Source organism: Syngnathus leptorhynchus, chromosome 3, assembly GCF_054491065.1.
Source record: "Syngnathus leptorhynchus isolate UIUO chromosome 3, UIUO_Slep, whole genome shotgun sequence".
Classification (NCBI taxonomy): domain Eukaryota; kingdom Metazoa; phylum Chordata; class Actinopteri; order Syngnathiformes; family Syngnathidae; genus Syngnathus; species Syngnathus leptorhynchus.
The window spans coordinates 7,953,181-7,973,368 of record NC_141197.1 but is presented as its reverse complement, the minus strand read 5'-3'; the positions used below and the strand labels follow the sequence as shown (position 1 = coordinate 7,973,368).

Below are 20,188 nucleotides of genomic sequence, written 5' to 3'. Positions count from 1 at the left end.
AGAAGGGAGAAAGTCACAAAATAGATGGTAGAGGTACTGTTAAAAAAGAAGAAGAAAAATCCCTACAACTGCCCTGAATCAACCACATTGGTAATTGCCATAATAATGTATATTTCTGTATGCAAAGGTCTTTCACTAAAATGATGGATTTAATGGTAAAATATAATTATTGAATTCCGTTTCTGAACAGAAACATCTAGAAAAATTAGAGCAGAGGTAAAACTTGTGTATTAAAAGATACATTTAGTTTGAAAAGAATGAATGAATTATGCTTTACAGCTCAAAATGGTGAAAGCTGAAACTGCATTAAGGCAGTACAACGGTATGGATGATCTTGACTTTATGAGGCATTGATCTAAAAAAAAAATTTATATACTGTATAAACTGTACATAAAAAATTTGACTGTGGAGAAAATGTAGAAAGTTACTACCAAAGAGGAAAATGATCTTACAATAATTTTGAAGTAGTCGCTTGGAATAACAGCGTCGCCATTCTTGACCCACTTCACAGTGGGGGCTGGTGAACCTGTGACTTCGCACTCAAACACGATGTCCATGGACTCATGAGCGTAAATGTTGGCCGGCCTCTTTGCAAATTGGGGAGGAACTGTGGAAGAGAGACAGGGCTAAGTGAAATAAGCAAAAACAATCCTCTTTTTTTTTTTTTTTAACTATATGCAATTGTCAATTTCTGCACAAAATGAACAAAGCCAAATGATGCCACTCTGTTTCCTCACGTACCAAATTATCCATGAAAGGCTAGCAGAAGAAAGACGACCGTTTAATCTAATAGCGTACATTCTGCACCAAGAGCAGATATTACCGCTACAAATTCCGATTTAAATGATCAATACCCTTTCCTTTGTCTTTATTACACAAGAGGAGACAACAGCAACCTCGATATCGGTTCCATGTGTCAGCATGTAACGCAAGCTGAGGTGAACTCTTGCATATGTCTCCTGCTTTTGGTAATGAGGAACAGACAGGAGTTATTTGATCTTCTGCAGCCAAGCAGCACCTCATCAATCAGTCGTGGAACAAGGTCAGAGGGAGCATGTCCTCTGCATATAATTGGACCGCACTGTACATGCATGTGAGAAGAGACTGTAAGACCCACTGTGCAAGGATGGCCTCTGCGTTTGATTGCATTGACTCAACTGTGTACTGACCAATAAGGCGGCAGCCTCAATGGGCAGTTTCCGAGTGCGGACTGCCGATGCTTCCTCATCAACCTTTTTAGGCTCTGTGATTGCTATTTACATCTAATTTGTTTTTATCCAGGTGGTTTGATATTAGTGGTCTGGGGTGGATAAAGATTGATTCTGGCTTTACAGGAGCAGGTTGTGAGATCAAACTGCCCTCATCCTGTTGAACTAGCCTTTTCACATTCTGCCAAGTTACAACCACAAACTTCACAGTTTTTTGTTGTTAGTTTTTATATAATTAGTTTTATATAGTTTTTACATAATTATTTCTACAATTCCAGGCAAATAATCTGAAAAATATGGTGTGCATATGCATTCAGTATCCCTGTGTTTATACTTTTTGGAGCCACTTGTTTGTATTTTTTCATATCTGGTTCATTTTTCTGTTCGGTTATTATTAGGGTCATTTATGGCTATACTCATTATGCAGATTTGCAAGCGTGTGTGCACCTATGAGAGAGGAGCAGAGAGAGAGAGAGAGCAATTATGTTTAGTGATTGGATGACAATAAGAACAAGTGAGGTTAGTTACTGTAGGCTGGAAAAGGTGTGTAGGTTTGCAATGTTGACACTAAACTGGTTGATCTCGGGAGCTGGGCTACTTGAAAAATAGCTCTCAGGTCAAATTAGGTTGGGCACCGGTGATTTAAAGCATTCCATTGTAGCTCTGGTTTTAGGGTCACTGTCTTGCCGGAAGATGAATCTCCTTCCCAATTGCAAGTCTTTTGCGGCCTCCAGGATTGCCCTGTATTTAGCTCCATCCATCTTCCCATCAACTCTGAGCAGCTTCCCTGTCCCTTCTGAAGAAAAGCAACCCCACGGCATGATGGTGTGTTCAGGGTTGTGAGAAACGCTAGTTTCCTGCCACACCTAATACTTTGGATTTAGGCTGTGCATCCCAACAAGCGCAAACAGTGCTCTGATTAATGTTTCGTTTGTGGAATATGGATTATGGCTGAGAAAGTGTATGTGGCGGGAATTGAGGTTGCTCGTGGCAGTGGAGCCATCTGTGAAAGTGAATAATATTAAATTGCATCTGGATACAGATACCACCATTTGTGTCTGCAAACCTGTTTGCGTGCCGGGGATTTCCAGTTCCGTATTTGCATAACACATTTGTGTGTAGGGTTTGTAAAGCGTCTTGTTTAAGCAAGGAAACAAATTTCCTGCAACCATGCTGTCACAATCTGTCTAACCACCAAATTTGCATGTTTTGAGTCTGTTTGTATAAATGTGAACCCCTCAGCGAGACTTACCCATGTCAGGTTTTAATGGAGACTGGTACCCTGTAGCTTTCTTTATCTTTCTCCATCTTTGTTTTTCCACTCTGTCTCCCATTTTCCTGCCACTTAATCTTAGGATACCTCCTTGACTATCTCTTCATCTCCAGCCTCCACTTCCTTCTTCCATGTGAGCAGACATGCACCATTTTCTTTTAGGGAGTTGAAACGTTTGAAACCTATTGGACCGAGCAAAAGTGATGTGCTCATGCATGTCCGTTAAATGGTAGCCGAAGAATTTGCTTACCGTTAATTTGGCTTGTTTCGGATGAGAAATGGGATGAGAAACATTCGTATGTACAGTTTAAAAAAAGTCTCCTGACCTATGCTAAAATGTCTGGTTAAGATAAATTATTTGCATCTCAGTTGAAAAATAAAATCTTTTCCAAAGAGGAAGACAAAATAAACAATGTAAGCTCATGTGGTTGCACAAGGGGACACACCCGCTGATAATTTGGCATGTGGCTGTTTTCAGAATTAACCAGTCACAATCAAAATAGGCTGTGCAGTGTCCGAGATGTTTGTCTATATGTGCCCTGGGATTTGCAGGCAACCACTTCAGGGTCTACCCCACCTTTTACCCATAGATAAGGAGAAGTTGGGAGATTGTTGTCACGTGGTGAATGATCAACCACTACCTTGCCATATATTCTTGCAGCGGCTTTAATGCTGCTGTTGGCCTCCAGGCAGCCACCCTGACCAGTTTTCTTGTTCAATTTGATCAACTTAAAAGGGACATCCACAATTTTTTGGTAATGTCACTGCCTACATTTGCATGCAATCAATAAAACTTTTAAACCCAAATAGTGGCAGCATTTGAAAGTCTTGTGAGCGTGCGGAGAAGAATAAATATGCCCTAAATCAGGTTTTTAAGTTTCCAAATAAGACCCCTGGATTATCTCTATTTTAAGCCAGATATCTCGGCTTGTAAATGTTACCTGCTTCTAACTGCGCATGCTTTTGCAAATCTTGGTCTTTGTAGTACTTGAATATAGTCATTTCTCCACAGCGTTTTCACATACATTTCTGTTTCTACCACAAAAATAAAGCAGAGTGTGTACATGTATCTGTATAAATCCACCGTTTTGACATCCAATATCCCAAGTGTGACTTGCTGAGAGGATTTAAGGGCGCTATAAATCTGTTAAGAAATGTTTTCAATTAAAAAATGCTTTACACAGTCTTTTCAGGCACATCGACAGCTTCCACAAGACTACAAAGAAAGAGATCAAGTGCTCTTACAAGCTTTTCCTCAAATGGCTCCTCCATCCGAGTAGTACCCCAGCTCAAATTGACAAGGAAATCATTCGACCGTGCGATGAAAAAATAAACGACTGCCTTGAAAAAATGAAAATGTAGCTTTGTGTTTTGTTTTCTGACTGAGCATCAAAGCAATGTTTGGATTAGCAGGCCCCAGCAGTCTTTGTAGGTTGTGGTGCTGGTAATGAAGACATGCAGCATATACTACACTCTGGCTACTGGAGGACAAATATAAGTAAGAAATCAGTTGTTCCTGCTGCAACAAGATTCTTAAATGACTCTTTATAAATATTTGATTGTGTTTATTGTTCAGTTTCTTGTGTGCTGTCGGCTTATTATTCCATTATTGGTGGATTTTGACTTCTGGCTCATGGATGATAAAGGAGGCTTTTACATGAAAATCAAATGTTTTCACTAAAGCCATTACAAAAAGCAATGGTATAAACACAAACAAAAACTAAGATAACTAAAATTAAGAACTAGTAAGAAGAGGGAAAAAATTTAGATGGAGCGATGTATTGTTTTCAGTACAGTAGTTCACAGATGCTTCGTAAAAATGACTGAATAGAAAAGTTACCACTTTAATGAAGGCAAAATCACATAGGCAAAAGCAAATTGGATGATTCTAAATGAGAACAGATGGAGGAAAGACTCTCGTGAACCATTTAAAGGTCACAAGAAGTTCACATATGAACTGCTGAACACTAAAAAATGCATCGAAGGATTTTGGGAGGTTTTCTGAAAATCCTCTCTGTTCTCTCTAGTGACCTGAAATGTATTTAACAATTTAAAAGATTCCTCTAATGAAAATGTTATTCTTAGGTGAGCAAAAGTACTACACAATTTTAAGTTTCAATTTCATTGCTTGCAATAACTGTATTTTTCTCCTTCACTTTTTACACCTAATCTAAAATTTTTGCAGTGTGCTATTAATTTGATTCGTAATGATCAGTTCATGGGCCGACCGGGTCCCAATCCCCCACCAATAGCAAAGATCGACTCTAAAGCAAATAAACAAGTTATCACGTGGATTTCCGATTGTATAATTGAAAACATTTGAGGACTAGTCCTAGCATTGGTGCTTTGGATATTGAGTAACAGAGGATACAAAAGACAGACAACTAACAGTGAGACTAATGTTTAACAAGGCATCGAAATGAAATTGTTCTCTACAACTTTGTGACAGTGACAAAGACCACTTACATGGCTCCGGTGAGTTGGTGATATTGCTTATCTGAAAAGAATGGCGGATAAGGCTCCAAACAAGCCAGCCAGAGGATGACAATCAGACACCACCTTGCTGGTGGTGATAACACTCAGTGAGGATATGGAAAAGGCGTGTCTTCAGCAGCAGCAGTTCATCAACAGATTTGTTTGTTTTTAAACGTTCCATGGAAAGCTTTTCTGTGTTTAATTTCTCCTGGGGTATATCCCTTTTTCCAAAATACTCAATTGAAAGTAGAGGCTTTTAGGAAAATTATGATGCGCGATAGATTTTTCCACTAAACTGGAGGAACAACAATAAAAAGTATTTATTATAGTACATGTTAAATTTGAAGGCTTTTTGAAGAATTTTTGGGCTAATCACTTTTCACCAAGCAGTGAGAAGAAAAAAAAACCCATCATGGGTCCGATTCGCAGATAAAGCAATAAATCCATTAAAAATACTTTTTTATTTACTTCACAGTTGACCATTATTTGCAGCACACGAATGGCCTAAGTTAGGGATTTCAAAGCCTGGCCCGCGGGCCAAATCTGGCCCGTAATGTAGTTATATTTGGCCTGTGAAGACAAATTGTGCATCGACTTTGTGTCAATACTAAAATTGAAAATGGTCTTGACTTAAAATTGTGAACAGTTCTTTCAAGTATAGTTACAAATTAAACTAGTCATTCATCACTTTGTTGTGTAGCCTATACCGTAAATAATACGAGATATTCATACATTTATTTGGGTTGACAGTCATAATGGCCCGCCGAAGGAAACTATGACTACGATGCGGCCCGCGACAAAAATGGGTTTGACACCCCCAGCGTATATCCATTCAGAATCGACACCAACTGAAATCCATTGGGTAAGAGGGAAACCCTGGTCGTTCAAGAAATGTTTTCCCCTATGAATAAATCTGCAGGAAGTGAGCCTATGCAGGGGTCGTCTGTAAATGTTATGAAACTTTGGTTCTAAAAATCTCATTCGGGTGTTTCCAGAAAACAATATGGCACTGCTGTCATGATAACAGTAGGAGATGATAGATGAGGGACACTAACCTTTAGCACCAGAAAACGGGAAACCTACATACAGGTATTAGTGTAGAAGCTATTTCTGTTCTTGCACACTGACCATAATCAAAAAACGCTGTCTCTTCTAGCCTCATTAATCATGGCAGCTCTAATAGAGGGTGAGATGTAGCAAAGTCACAGTGTAAGTTAGGCTGATAGATGTGATGTGAGTAGCCAAGTGATGCAAACATTGACATGAACACTGCTCGAGTTATATGAACACTGAGATCCAGATAAGCTTCACAACCATTCAAAGAAAAACTCAAATATTTTATGTAAAATATCAACGGCATATAAAAGTGAATGAAAGGAAAAAGCAGCTGAGGCTTGTTGGAATCTAAAATTACTGTTGCTGATACCAATAGAAATGTAATTGCAAAAATAGAATTGTACACGACAGAATGAGAATATATTAGGTGGTCAGTTTTGAGAAATTCAATGAAATACTAAAGCAAGGATATGACTCTCGCAGTATAATTTGGATGGTTATGAAAGAGTGGAAGGGTGATATTTTTAGTTTTTAGCAAACTTTGAGCTGTTTCATTGTCAAGACTACTGTTTGAAAGTGATTTTTTTAAGAGACAAAACGATTCTCACAATGACTCCATATCATCCATGGTAACTTGAATTTATTATGAAGCCACAAAGGCAGATTCCAATTGTTGGTGTAAACCCTAAATGTGTTTTCTTGAGCAGTCTATAGTGGACATTATGTATCCAATTTCAGATATATCAAATAAAAAAATGCCAGCAAGTCAACATTGGAAAAATAATTTGTATGAATTTCATTTACAAGTGCAGTTATTTCTTGGGGGAAATCGATTGATGTTTCAGGGAGCAAATCAATGCCACAATCTTGTTTCGCCATTAATTTGGTCTGGGGGAAAAACACAATTTACTCTGTGTGCGTGTATTGCAGTAAAATGTGACTCTTTTAACTTAACGTAACGACTTGATGTCTTTTAAATATATTGGAGATCAATTTCTACATGCCTGTAACATTGGAGTTGGGTCACGGGTCAGGTATTAAACATGAGGGATTGCAAGGAATTGAAGTGGCAGATCTGAAGGCTCAAAGGCACCAAAGTCAGATGTCCTCCCACCACCTGATCCAATTTCCCATTACTGTCTCCTTTAATCGCAGTGTCTGACAGGAAATGATGAAAGGGTGTTGAAGAGGAGAGGAAAGGGATTTGTGAGCAAAGGGATGAAGTCCTAGCGTGATGTCGCTTTGTGTGAAATGGGGTGACATTGTGGGACAGCCTCAGGGTGTTTCCCAATTTAACTGTTGCTTCACATCAAACTGTTAACTTGCTTCACATAGGAAAGAGTAGAAAATACCTGCACTGATTGTAAAGATAAAAAAGCAGCTGTTTCTTAGCTGACCTGCATGTAAATTTGGAATCATCGTCCCAAATAAACACCGACAAGCATCCGAATGGAACATTTGGTTGATGTGTCCAACAAATTCATCCACACTGGGGAGGAATACAATTCAAAAGAGGAACAAATGTTTTCTAGTTAGGTGATCGAAAACCTTCAAGCCTCTACATTATTGTGGATTTTTTTGTATAATTTTTTTGTAAGTAGAGGCCTGCATAACGCAAGGAGACAATACCATTACATACGACTTGTATCTGAAAGAAATGGCAAGAATTGTTTGCATTTAATGTTTATTATTGTGTTTGTGTGCAGAAATGTGCCATATCATACGAGAAGTTGCTTGTAATAGTTTGTAGATGGTTTCTTTATCATCTAGTACTAGACCTGGCATTTGGAAAGTCAAGTGACAGTTGGCTTGTTGAGAGTACCTTGCACAGTGAGTTGAGCCGAAGCTTCAATTGTTGCATTGGTGTTGTCAGCCACACAGGTGTAAATGCCAGCGTCCTCCTCTGTGAGATTGGAAATCTGAAGACTGCCACCTCCAAGCAATTCCCTGCGGCCCTCGCTGGTGAAAAGAAAAAGAGGTTTGAGGAATATAACAAAGTTAAGACTTGGCCTCAAGTTCCTTTACCTCATAGTATTGATGGGTAAAGGTCTCATGGGCTGCCCACGGTACAATCACATATTTTTTCCCACGTCTACGGATTTAGTAGAAACTAATTTCAACCTTTATTCCCTGAAGCATATTCTTAGAGAAGGTTTCTTTTGCGAGTGTTCCACGTTGGGCCTGGTATACTACCTTCCACTATCAGGCGGAACAAATGTCTGAGCTACTTCTCAATCCACTAATGGAAATTCTCTTTTAAACATTACTTATCAAATGTTTGGATATTGAAATCTGACCGACAACACCAGTTGTAGAATTTATAGGTAAAATGCACAAATTCTATTCTTTTTGGCATGTCCTAATGTGTTTTGAGTGTGACACTGTCGACAACAGTTGCAAGGATGAGTGGATTATTGAAACATTGCCTCAAGAAACATTTTCTTCCATTAGATGTTAATTAACCTAAACAGTAGATGTCTCCAGAGTAATAGCGGGAATTCATTTTTCATTGACTATTGAGATGAAGAAAAATACTAACCTAAGGATGCTTTTCACTCCTTCACATTTTCTCTTTATCTTTCTGATTCGCTATATGAAAAGACTCAAAGTAATTTCTGCAAAGGCTCCCTTAAAACTGCTTTTCAACAGCAAAATTCCACTGAGATTCAAAAATAGTCTAAAAATATTTGCACCAGAATTACACACAGCTTTCCAGAGAACCAATTGACACTCCGTATTAAATGGCACGCACTTTTATTCCCCCAATTAGGCCAAATGGCTGTGGCCGGGCTCAGGCTTGATTCAACAGTCACTGGGGCATAGGCAAGGGGGATAGGAGGAGGGTGAGTGGAGGAAAATACAAATTAATAGCTGACATCCAGATTCAGTGAGAGAGAATCAGAACAAAGGAAAGGGTAAGAAAACACGAGTAGTATCTAGCTAGGGGGTGCAGGTTCTGAATGAGAGATACATGCAGAGGTAAGGAGTGCAGTCAAGTGTTGCAGGTAGATTTTTTATTTTTATTTTTTTGCTTCCAGCAGCTAAAAGGAGGGCTTCAGCTGCAACTCATTTTTATCTCCCCGAGTGGGCAACAGTCTGCACTGACACTTGACATTCAGTGAAGGTGCTTGGCATCTTCTTGACACATAACACATTGTTCACTTCATGACTAGCCACGATAGTTTCAAAGTGCAACACTTACCATGTACTTCCAACACAATAGATGAAACCAATTGTTCGAGCAAAGTCTCAACCGCATACACTAACAAACCACAATATTATAACAACTTGTCCCGTATGATGATATGCAATATCAAAGCTGCATAAAATGTTAATTCTTTACAAAGGTAGTGAGGTAGAGAATTTATTGTTCCCAGAAAAAGAGTCTGGAACAAAGGTAACAATGTTCAGACAATATCAATTTGACATTGTTTACCAGTATTAAGTTTACTAGGGCTGCTTGATTCTGAAAAAAAATTAATAATTATTTTGTGAACTGACATCATGATTATTCAAACAATCAATTATTTTGGGGGAATAAAACGAGAATATTGAGAACATTTTCTGTGAAACGCAGTAATTGTGGAAGTTCCTCTTGGACCAAATGAAATTTATTAAACAAGCTATTCTAAAATGGGGGAAAACATTTTGCAAATGTATAATTCCAGGTATGGTTGCCTTGTATAAACAAAGAGTGTGGTGTTGGATATCAATGCATACAATTTATTGTTTTTTATGATTAAGCGATTACTTTGGTACAATTTTATTTTCAGACATTCAAGCAGTGTTGAGGTCGAGCAGTGCTTAATGTTGCAATGGCCAACAATAATGTGATTATACGGTAATCAATCATTTGTGTCACCAGCCACAGGGAGGATTGTGGCACTACTGTATGCGATTTGCATAGTTTTTTTTTTTTTGCATATGGACATTATTGCTTGCTAGCCAGTTTCATGAGATTGTGGACATAAATCGGTGGCAATATCTGGTTTCGGTCTCTTAGACATGTACATATTACTACACTTGTTGATTGGGCATCCTGCTTTTTATAGACTGACGGCAACCACCAATATTCCTTTTTTTTTTTTTCTTTAAAGCATGCCATAGAACTCAAATGTCAAGCGAATGCTTTTCAGTGCTCTGATGACTTCATTGTGTGCACAGTTGAAGAGAAAGCAAAGCATGCTGGGAGGCTGTGAATATCCAAGCCGCATTGTATGAATCATTCGCTGCTCACGGTGCTGAGCAGTCTGCATTTGATTCACCAGGACAACTATTGAGCCACTCAAGCATGAGTTCTGCATTGACAGTTTCCTCTTGAAACGAAGGGAACATACAAGACCTCCAAGCTATTTAGAGGAAACACTAACAGCAGTATTTAGGAGCAGAGTAAGAGCTCTTCAGACTGAATTATGTCATCTTTAGACCATTGAAGAGACAATAATTGGCCTGGAATTATTGCAATCAAGTAATTTGGCTCGCTCTTGGCGTACAAGTTATTTAACATTCCCACAACTAAAAATAAATAAATCATAATAAATATCAGGATTTACAAAAATTCAAACATAATCGCTCTGTTCATCCCTCTGGAACAGCCACCCCCAAAAGCCATGCAAATCCTTGTCAACAAGTAGATTCATTTAACACAAATCCTTCTCTCTCTCTCCCAAAAAATAAAATAAAAATAGTGGCAGTTACACAGAACTGAGGAGTGAGGTGACTTTACGTGCGACTCAGTCTTCCGTAACACAAACTGGTGACAAGGCCAGGACATCTGGGCCTAGGAAAACTGCCAGTCACTGAGACAGCATACTGCTGTCTTTAGGATGGGATTTTGGTTAGAGGTCATGTTTATTGGAGCTCAAGAGGAACGATGTTGAAGAAAAAAAAAAAAGGTATGTATTTGTGTTTGGCTATGTCGAGCATCAAACCTCCACGCCAAGTGTTGTGCCGTTGTTTCATGACTATCATCATACTTTGTTTTAGGAAAACCTCCACTTATTGCGGAGATAAGCGGCTGCAAGGAATATTAGCCATTTTTATCTAGAACTGTCTAGTGAGATGGTATTTTTGGAGTGTCCTGCCTGCTCTGCTTGACCGCAATCTCCTTGCCATCTGCCCTCTTCCAACTCTTTTTATTTCGGATAGTGTTCCAGGTATCATAATTCAGGAATTTCTTCTGTTCAGGGGTACTTTCTTTGACGACAACAGACAGCAGGAATTGGAATGATTTGTACAGTTGTCACTTTCCCCTGCTTTATAACCCAAACAAGGTCCTAATGAAGAACCATCTTATCTTTGTTTTATATGGTTACACTTAAAAAAAAAAAAAAATAGTTGGTGGTGTTTTGTGTCCAATGATATATATAACTTGTAATTTTCTCTAGGAGGGCTATGTACAAAATATCAATTTCAATATAATTATACAGTAGAAAACCACAAGCTAAAATACGCTTGAGACTCTCTTTTAAGACCCCACAAATCTGAACTTCTACTGGAAACTCAATATAGACTTGCTTTCCATGCATAAATAAAATGTTGATGGAACCTTGGTGAGAGAGGTTAAAAGAAGTAGAGGAAGTAACCAGCCGTGATGACCCCTGGTCGTAGGAATAGTAGATGTGCTACTAAGATGTGTGTGTGTGCACTGAGAGGCTGATTAGTACAAGACCAGCGACGCCCACTGAGCTCCTAAACTTAACATAACTTATTCTGCCTGGGTTATTATGTATGTTACTGCAATTTACATTCTAGTGATGCAAAGACACGGGACAGCCTGTTAATACATTTTGTACTGATCATCTGGATTTTATTTTTTTCCACTTTTGCTTTATCTGATCCAAAGAACATGGAATATTGTTACTTTGAACATCTTCTGAGGAAATGGTGTCAAACATATGTAAGAGAGAAACATTTAGGTTTTGTTTTTGTGATGCACTAAAGCGCATCCTAAAATTAGTTGAAGTTCCAGCAACCACTCCAATTATCTTCACACATTTCCATGTTGCATCCATCATTATGTGAAGTGTTTCTGAGAAAACATTCACACTTCATGTTGACGTTTACTCTGTCATTAAACCACAATTATGTTATTATAACAGTCTGGTGTGTGTGTGTGTGCGTGTGTGTGTGTGTGTGCGCAAATCTGAACAAATCAAAAGATTTGAAGCCAGTGCAAGGACAAATCTTTCTTTGAGAGTGTAAGAAAGCCACGTTTAAAGAATGTTTTTTTTTTTCTTTGAGGATTAAAATCAGGGGCTTATGCATCACTTCAGAAAACAAATGCGACGTGGATGAGAAATTTTGGCACAAGTAGCTTTCTGGTCCAAAGGTGAATTTATCAAACATCCAAAGGACTATTTTGTTGATTTTACAGCCTGAGTTCAAATCCAATAATATATGGGTTTGTAAGAGATTCTAAATTGTTTTCCAGGCCCTTACCATCCATATATAAATATTTGTAAAGTCCGTTGTGTATAAACAATATTAAATCCAGTCAGTTGGTTTTATTAAAGTATGGACAAGAAGTAAAAGGCTACCTACCACCTTTGCTCAAAGCAGAAGGAAGAGATTTATAGTTAAATGTCTGTTTGTGTTTCATCTTAATCGCAGAAGAGTATATTTGAGGCTTTGAAGGCAAGACATTTGCATGATCATTTTATTCTGCAGTTTAATTTTAGGCACATTTCCATCCCACTCCTGTCTTCCCACACGACATCCATAGTCGCATTCAAATAAATTCCAGGGGACAAGAAGGATGACAGACGGCAGAGTGTCAGGATTTGGGAAGAAAGTTGATTTACATGCACAGTTTGTTGTTTGCGGGGCGCCATGCATAATTCATCCATTTCATTGAGTACGAGACGATTATATTAGACAACCGAGTGATACTCCAAATAACAAAAGATGACTTTTCATGAGTGTCATCAGATGTGTATACAAAGAGAGCAGACACAGTGTTCGCTGTGGCCCCTAAGCAAGTGGAGAGAGAGGTTGTCCATCAGGTGTCATATTGATCAAGTATAATACAGTCAGCATTGGGGATCCAAGTTTAGTCAGAATGCGGAGCATAACATTAAGGGGATTGCTTAGTATATGCGCTCATGCGTCTTAGGCTACATTCACACTGCAGATCATTTTTTTTGGGTCCTAATTCGGATACGTATTGGAATTTCTTGTGACCCCACCGCAGTCTGAACACGTCGGACGTCATCATGCGATCTGCGCAGGCGGGGAGACGCAGTGAGAATGACAGTTTTTATTGAATCTACAAAGTTGTTTTGAGTAACAGTATTGACTTTATATTAGGTTTTAATTTATTCCCACTTGAAACATGAAGCATAAATTGGACATTTGTGCTATTTCAGCAACCTTCATTTATTCCACGAAAAGCCTCGCCTTATTTCCCCCCAAATATTGCAGTTCCATCTCTAACCGAATTGTTTCTCTTTGGATATGAGATAAAAAGATAAGCCCGTGGCGCCTACTTGTTGGACTATATTTACTTCCACAAACATTATATTGTGAGTGACGTGCATGTACTCTGAAATCCAACCGACTCACTTTCTTTTATTTGTTAAACTATCCATCCATCCATCCATCCATCCATCCATCCATCCATCCATCCATCCATCCATCCATCCATCCATCCATCCATCCATCCATCCATCCATCCATCCATCCATCCATCCATCCATCCATCCATCCATCCATCCATCCATCCAACCATCCATCCATCCATCCATCCATCCATTCATCCATCCATCTACTATACTGCGTTTCCCCACTTGGGTCGCGGGCATGCTGAAGGCTATTCCAGCCGTCATCGGCAGTAGGCGAGGGACACCCTGAACCGGTTGCTAGCCAATGGTAGGGCACACAGAGTTGAACAACCATCCGCACTCGCACTCACACCTAGGGGCCATTTGGAGTGCTCAATCAGCCTACCATGCATGTTTTTTGGAATGTGGGAGGAAACTGGAGTGCCGGGAGAAAACCCACGCAGGCATGGGGAGAACATGCAAACTACACACAGGGAACCTGCATCCTCCTCACCCTGCCGCCGAATGTAAACTATATTATTTAAAATGTTCTAACTTTGTTATTGAGGGTGTTTAGGTATTGCTATTTTTAATGTACTCCTCTCCTCTTCTGCTGCTTTGTGAATGGCCGTCACCACATGACTTTTTAATGTGTCCAGCCTGTAGTTGGTTGATGGCTCTCTCACTAGGGAGGCAGAAATTGTCTGCTGTGTTGGGCCACATTGCTTTTGGCATAAATAACAGTGATGCCTTCTTTAGTACCCAGGTAAATTGATTTAGCCACTGTTTATCAAAGCCACTGGCTCTGTGTTTTTGAGATCTGAAAAGAGGAATAAAAAATAATGTACCAGTCACGTCCACATTGGCTTTGTATTGTTATGCTGTTGTTCTCACCAACTGGTTTTCTCCTTATGAGAATTCCGAATTAGCCATATTCCCACATGTGCCAAATCAAAATAAAGATACAACATGGCACCATTTAAAAAGGAAAAAAAGTTTGGGGGACACAGTGAGAATGTTTTAGAATCAGTAGCTTCGAAAACCAGCACTCATTGTTTTGTTTTCCAAATCGGTCAGTTTTCTAGGAATGTGATGGAAAAAAACACAACTAATAGCATTCCTTGTCAGACTCACCCAGATTTCAGTTGACTGCTTTGAAGAACCCCCTCAATTTTTTTTCAGCATTGATGTTGTCACTTTCAAGGCCCCGTTTGTGCTGTGCTTCCAAGACCAATTAAGCTGCTCTTTGCTGCTTCCTTTCTTTTGCTCCCACAACGGGTGCTATAATTAAGAACTGACAGCAGCGTCTAGCTCTCAGCTATCACACAACAGGAGACTCAAGGATACCAAGGTTATGCTTTCATTTATCAATGTCATAGCAAAATCAAAATGTGGTAACAGAATCAGTCTGTAATGCGTTTCAGTTATGAAGTTGGCAAGGCGGAGTTTACGATAACCCCCTAAAAGACTCTCCCTGTTGTTGGGAGTCTACTTGCTAATTACCAGTATGGGTAACCCGGGGGGCGGGTGTTTACACTGAATGGAATTTGGTAATTAAAAGCTAGATTAATAGGTACCATTTAAGCCATTCCCATTGGAGGTGAAGGTTAGTTATTACAAGACATTGAATTGTGGTGCAATGCATTAAATCCTCAGCTTGGCAATTCAGACGTGTACAGAAACCACCTATTTAAGGATGTCAAATTCTTCACAAAAAGTTTAACAATTTTGTTTTGAATCAACATAGATGAAGCACTATTTTCTGTCAAGTTTAAAATTCTATTAAACTGCTACAGTGGTTATGGTATGCCTACTTGAGTTGCGCTTAACTTACTTAGATGGTGACAGTCCAACTTGCTACATCTAAGAAAACTTTCAGTTAGGGATTCTAGTTACTCTTCCTGAGATAATGAGCGCCATAGGAGTTAGGGCACAAGTGCTAGGTTGCTAATGTGTGAAGTTCCTCTCTGCAGGAGAGCTGGCAACCTCATATCCAGACTGGCTTTTGTGCCACATCCAGGTACCCCCTGGGGTGATTTCTGAAAGAACAGATTTACCAACTCTAGCCTTAATATTCTGCTGCATTCCAAAAATAAGGACTGACACAGAGCTTGAGGAAACCGTCCGTCTGCTGTGCGTCCGTCGATCCATTCATTCCTGCTTCTATCTACCAGGGCTGGACAGTAATTAAATAACAATATGATTCGCGATTGACAGGTGTGAATCAATATGAATAGAAAACGCCTTTAACAAAATGTTTGCTAAAAAGTAAACAAGATCACAACGCAAACCCTGGAATTACGCGTGTTGTCGACAGTGCACACCCTTTGCATCGAGATTAGAAGCATTGAAAAATTGAATATCATCATTCTGACTATTTCAATAAAATGCGTGGTTGCGCTACAACAAGGGCCAAGAAGGGAAAAACTTTACATTTCAAAAAATATATATATATGATAAAATTTAAAATGCATACCTTTCCTCTAGCGGTTTATCTTTAAACATCCATCGCATATGTGGTGTTGGAAAACCTGCAGCCACGCAGGCCAACAGGACACTGGCGCCCAGCACCTTGGTCACAGGCACAGGCTGTACAAGGAACTCCAGCTTCCTCTCGTCTCCAGTTTCTGGAATGAGACAAAAAAATGTCTAGGTTATGACTGGGGTTAATCTTGGAGTGAGTTAGTGAGCCACAGCGCCATCGTTCAAATTAAGAGGGCCATCCGTCTTAAAAAACTTCAAAAGTACTCAGGTCCTAGGCGTAGTTGTTCTTGACACCAGAACCAAGAAAGGTTGGATGAAAAATGTCCACTTGAAAGCAGTCAGCTCTCTGGAGTGCAAAAAAAAAAACCTCTCCCACAGCTCCCTATTGTAGCAAACTGCAATAACACAGAATGTCATGATTGGCCTCTCTCTTTGACCCCAACATGAATTTAAAGTAGTTTTAAGTTTAAGACCTGCAAATGTTTAAGTCATTCATAAGCTAATAAAAAAAAAAATCCTTAAGCTAAAAATGTTTTCTATTTTTTTTTATTTTCCTGTCATTTAAACATCTGGGGGGAAAAATGTCCAATTTTCCTCCTGCAGTATATGATTAAGCAATATGTTTGCAGCCAAGCTTTTGACACCACACACCTTCGAGGAGACAAAAAGAGATAAATCCCCTACTGAGGTCTTGTTGAAGACTAATTTATTGCTTTTAATATCTTCGCTTTGCCGGCAGGAGCCTGGTGCCTAACAACTTAGTAAACAAAATGTGTAGAGCGATGAGACACGACAGTGCCACAGAGGAATTCCTGACTTCTAAGGCTTTCTCTGATAAGACCACCGAAAGCAACAACGCTCTCTCCATCCAGCTGGGCACAGTTTTCATTAAAGGTAATTCAGAGCCAACGTCATTTACCTCTTAAATTAGAAACAGCAGTAGTCACAGGGGCCTCCACAAAAAAAGTAAGAAGCACAACTTTGTTTTTCTATGTTGCTGCACGTTCTGGACATTCCAAAATACAATTCTGTTTCAGGAAAGATTTATAATGATTCATGAATGATTTGACGATTGCAGTCTGTCATTTCACTAATTGCTCATTCCACTTGCGGTGCTTTCCCAAATGTTTGATAGTGAAAATGACCACAGCTACCTAATCTGCAAACCTCTTTTTTTAAATGCAGCATTCTCCACCACTTGCCAATTGCTTCACAGTCTTGGAAAATTATGTGCAACAAGCCCACTAGCAATGTGGGCAATCTGTTTAGCGTCCACAATTTGAGAACTCAGTAAATCAGGCTTAGTCTTCATAGTGTGGTTGTCGTAGAAGTGTGTAGCCAAAATAAACGTTTATATCACCTTATAATTACAAAGAGACAACGCAAAACAATCATCTATGCCATTCAAGCATCCACTTATTGACTCAGCATACCTGGTAGGATTTGGAGCTGCGCCTCTTCACTGGACTTTGATGACCCCACATTCTCCACCAAGCAACGATAAAGACCAGAATCATTTTCTGTGGCGTTGCTGATCACCAAGGCACCAGTGGGTAGTTGGACCAGTCTCAAATTGAGCTCCAGGGGCTGACGGTCTTTCTCCCAGCGGGTGAAGGGCACCAGGTCTGAATTGACTTCACAGGCCATGACTTGGCTGTCACCTTGACGCACAGATGTAGGTGCTGGCTGGCTGCCGAACCTGGGCATTCCTTCAAAAGGGGGACAGAGACAAGTTTTAATACGAAACGATATTTTCCAATAAAAACAAATGTCACAAACAATTTCAAACCGTCTATATCTATTTGTAATTTTTGATTACGGTTACCTCAAGACTATGCACTTTTAAAGCATTTTAGATAATCGGGTGTGTTAAGGCAAGGAATACATCGAAATCATTGTGGGACTGGAGTTGGTAACCCCAGCTTTATTGCATTCTTAAAGCATGTCTGGGAAAAAAAAACTACACGGGTTTTGCGCAAAGTCGTAAGCCAGATATTTACCAACAGTTTCAATAGTCGCAGCGTTTTTCTTGTTGCCAATAAATTTTGATCACGCTCAAAATGTCTTTACAACATGAAGAATATTTGCAACTTTTTAGGAATCTGACAGAAAACCAACATTCGCTACAGACCTTAAGGAGGGCAAAATCACACAAAGGTTACACGCTTGCTCGTAACACGGTGCATGCAAGGTACTTTCAAAACGTTGGGAAATTTCAAATACACAACGCCATTCAGCACTTGAATTGTTTTACTTCCATTATAAGGTTTTCAGGAATGCGAGAAATCATGATTGAATTTTGATGAATTGCCCAGCCTTGCTGCAAATCCCAAAACAAACAGGTGTTTTTGTGATTTTGCCAAAATGGTTCAAATGTTTTGCAGCAATTGAGACAGGCCAAAGTAATTTAAAATAACAATTTTACTGTTGGTGCTTATCTCCAATCTCATTGCAGCATAAAATAATTATTTTTAGTGTTTGGAGCCAGTGATTTGATAACAATACTCACAGGATGAGTTTGAAACAATTGCATATAATTACTTTAATTACAGAAAATCTACAATATGTAAACTATAAAGGCTAATTAGGGAAGATGAGTAACAAGGCTACTCTATCAACCATAAAAAGCTGAACTGGAGGGACCTCTTTGGGGATAACTGTGGTGTGTGTGTGTCTGTGTGTGTGTGCGTGCATTTGTGTTTTAGCAGATAAATGAACATTTGTAACTTTGTTAAAAACAGACAAACACCAAATCAAGTGCGAGTAAAGCTATTCACAAGCTCAGTAGGTCGTGCACTCAAGAGAAGGGGGATTAATGTTTCGTAAAAATGCTGTTGGAAGAGGCGAAAGACTTGCTGTAGGATGATACAGCCTCCTCCCACCTAAACACTACCTTAAATTCCCTGCCAAAACTGAGTCAGGGGGTAATCTCACATGGAGATGGAGTCAAACAGCTAAAACGTCCCCGAGGCGGATCGAAGATTTAAGGAGCAAGCAAACGCATACTGTAACATGAAGGACAGCACATATTAGCGCAAACAGAACCATATTCTCCAACAGATTAAATATTAGCTATATTTTTCATCATAACAAGATGAGAAGCTGGGTGAATAATACATGAGAGATTGGGGAATTCTGGGGTACAGATCTGGCTTATAATGACAAATTAATTTGATTTAAATGTTTTATAGCAAGGATCCTAAGAATCTTAGCACTAGCAGTTTTATAGACTTTGATTTAACCAGGGTGAATCATGCTTAATAGCTGTGTCATTTAAATGTAGCAGTTCGATTTACGCAATTGGGAAAGATGTCAAAGTTTTGAGACTCAGGAATAGAAAAATTGAAATGGTTTGGCCCAAAGAGGCCTGACATTTTAAGGAATGAGCTTGGAAACAAAGGTCTCAGGTCTAATAACCAGAGATACAAGCTTGGCTTTGTGTTGCACGGGAGGAATGACATTTGGCCTAAAGCGTACACAGGGGAGATGGCCCTGAAAGTCATTAGCAGACATGACAAGATATTTCATTCTTTACAAAGAATCTGCTACCATCTTCTACTAGCAGTGTGGACACGAAATGTTCCAGCCCACATTGATGTACTGCCTACTTCAATGAGCGTGACCAGAAATTTGAATGCAGCCAACATCTTGGATGACCGCATTTACAATGAATACTAATTTGGTGTTGTCGTCAATTTTTCTAAACGTTTTAATTCTAGCAGAGTAGACTTACTTGTCAAAACATGCATGTATTGTCGCACACGCAGAGCGTGAAAATTAGACCAAGATCACAAGCGGTAACTGGAAGCTCGTGTGGGGATGCATTTTAATGTCAGGCATAAAGTGACACACTTGGGAGATGCTATTGAAAATCACATTACCTAAGATGCATACTAAGACCTCATCCTTTGTTCTTCTGGACATATTTCTTCTGAATCAGTATGTGTCCATCCTATTATGTAATAACCAGCAATTATTAAGTAAATGGATTAGATAGAATAAGTCTGACCGTGTGTGTGTGTGCCCGTGTATGTACTAAGTCTACATAGACACAGAGGTGTGTGTCAGGGGAGGCTCGGAAGTGGAGAGTTTGTTCCAACACTATTGATTCCAATTAAGTTCCGTTTGAATTGACTAGGTGGGAGTTCGTA

At 39.3% G+C, this 20,188-nt stretch overlaps 1 protein-coding gene across 6 annotated transcripts in view; it reads right to left on the bottom strand.

The window, feature by feature from the left end:
* The window catches only part of neo1a (neogenin 1a), a 150,112-nt gene that overhangs the window by 36,402 nt on the left and 93,522 nt on the right, over positions 1-20,188 (bottom strand). For all 6 annotated transcript variants that reach the window (XM_085907121.1, XM_085907120.1, XM_085907119.1 and 3 more), the window contains 4 exons: positions 17,471-17,746; positions 16,030-16,180; positions 7,835-7,971; positions 453-607 (listed from right to left, as the gene is read on the bottom strand). In XM_085907121.1, the coding sequence (XP_085763247.1) occupies positions 453-607; positions 7,835-7,971; positions 16,030-16,180; positions 17,471-17,746 (719 nt within the window). The remainder of the gene's footprint in view (positions 1-452; positions 608-7,834; positions 7,972-16,029; positions 16,181-17,470; positions 17,747-20,188) is intronic.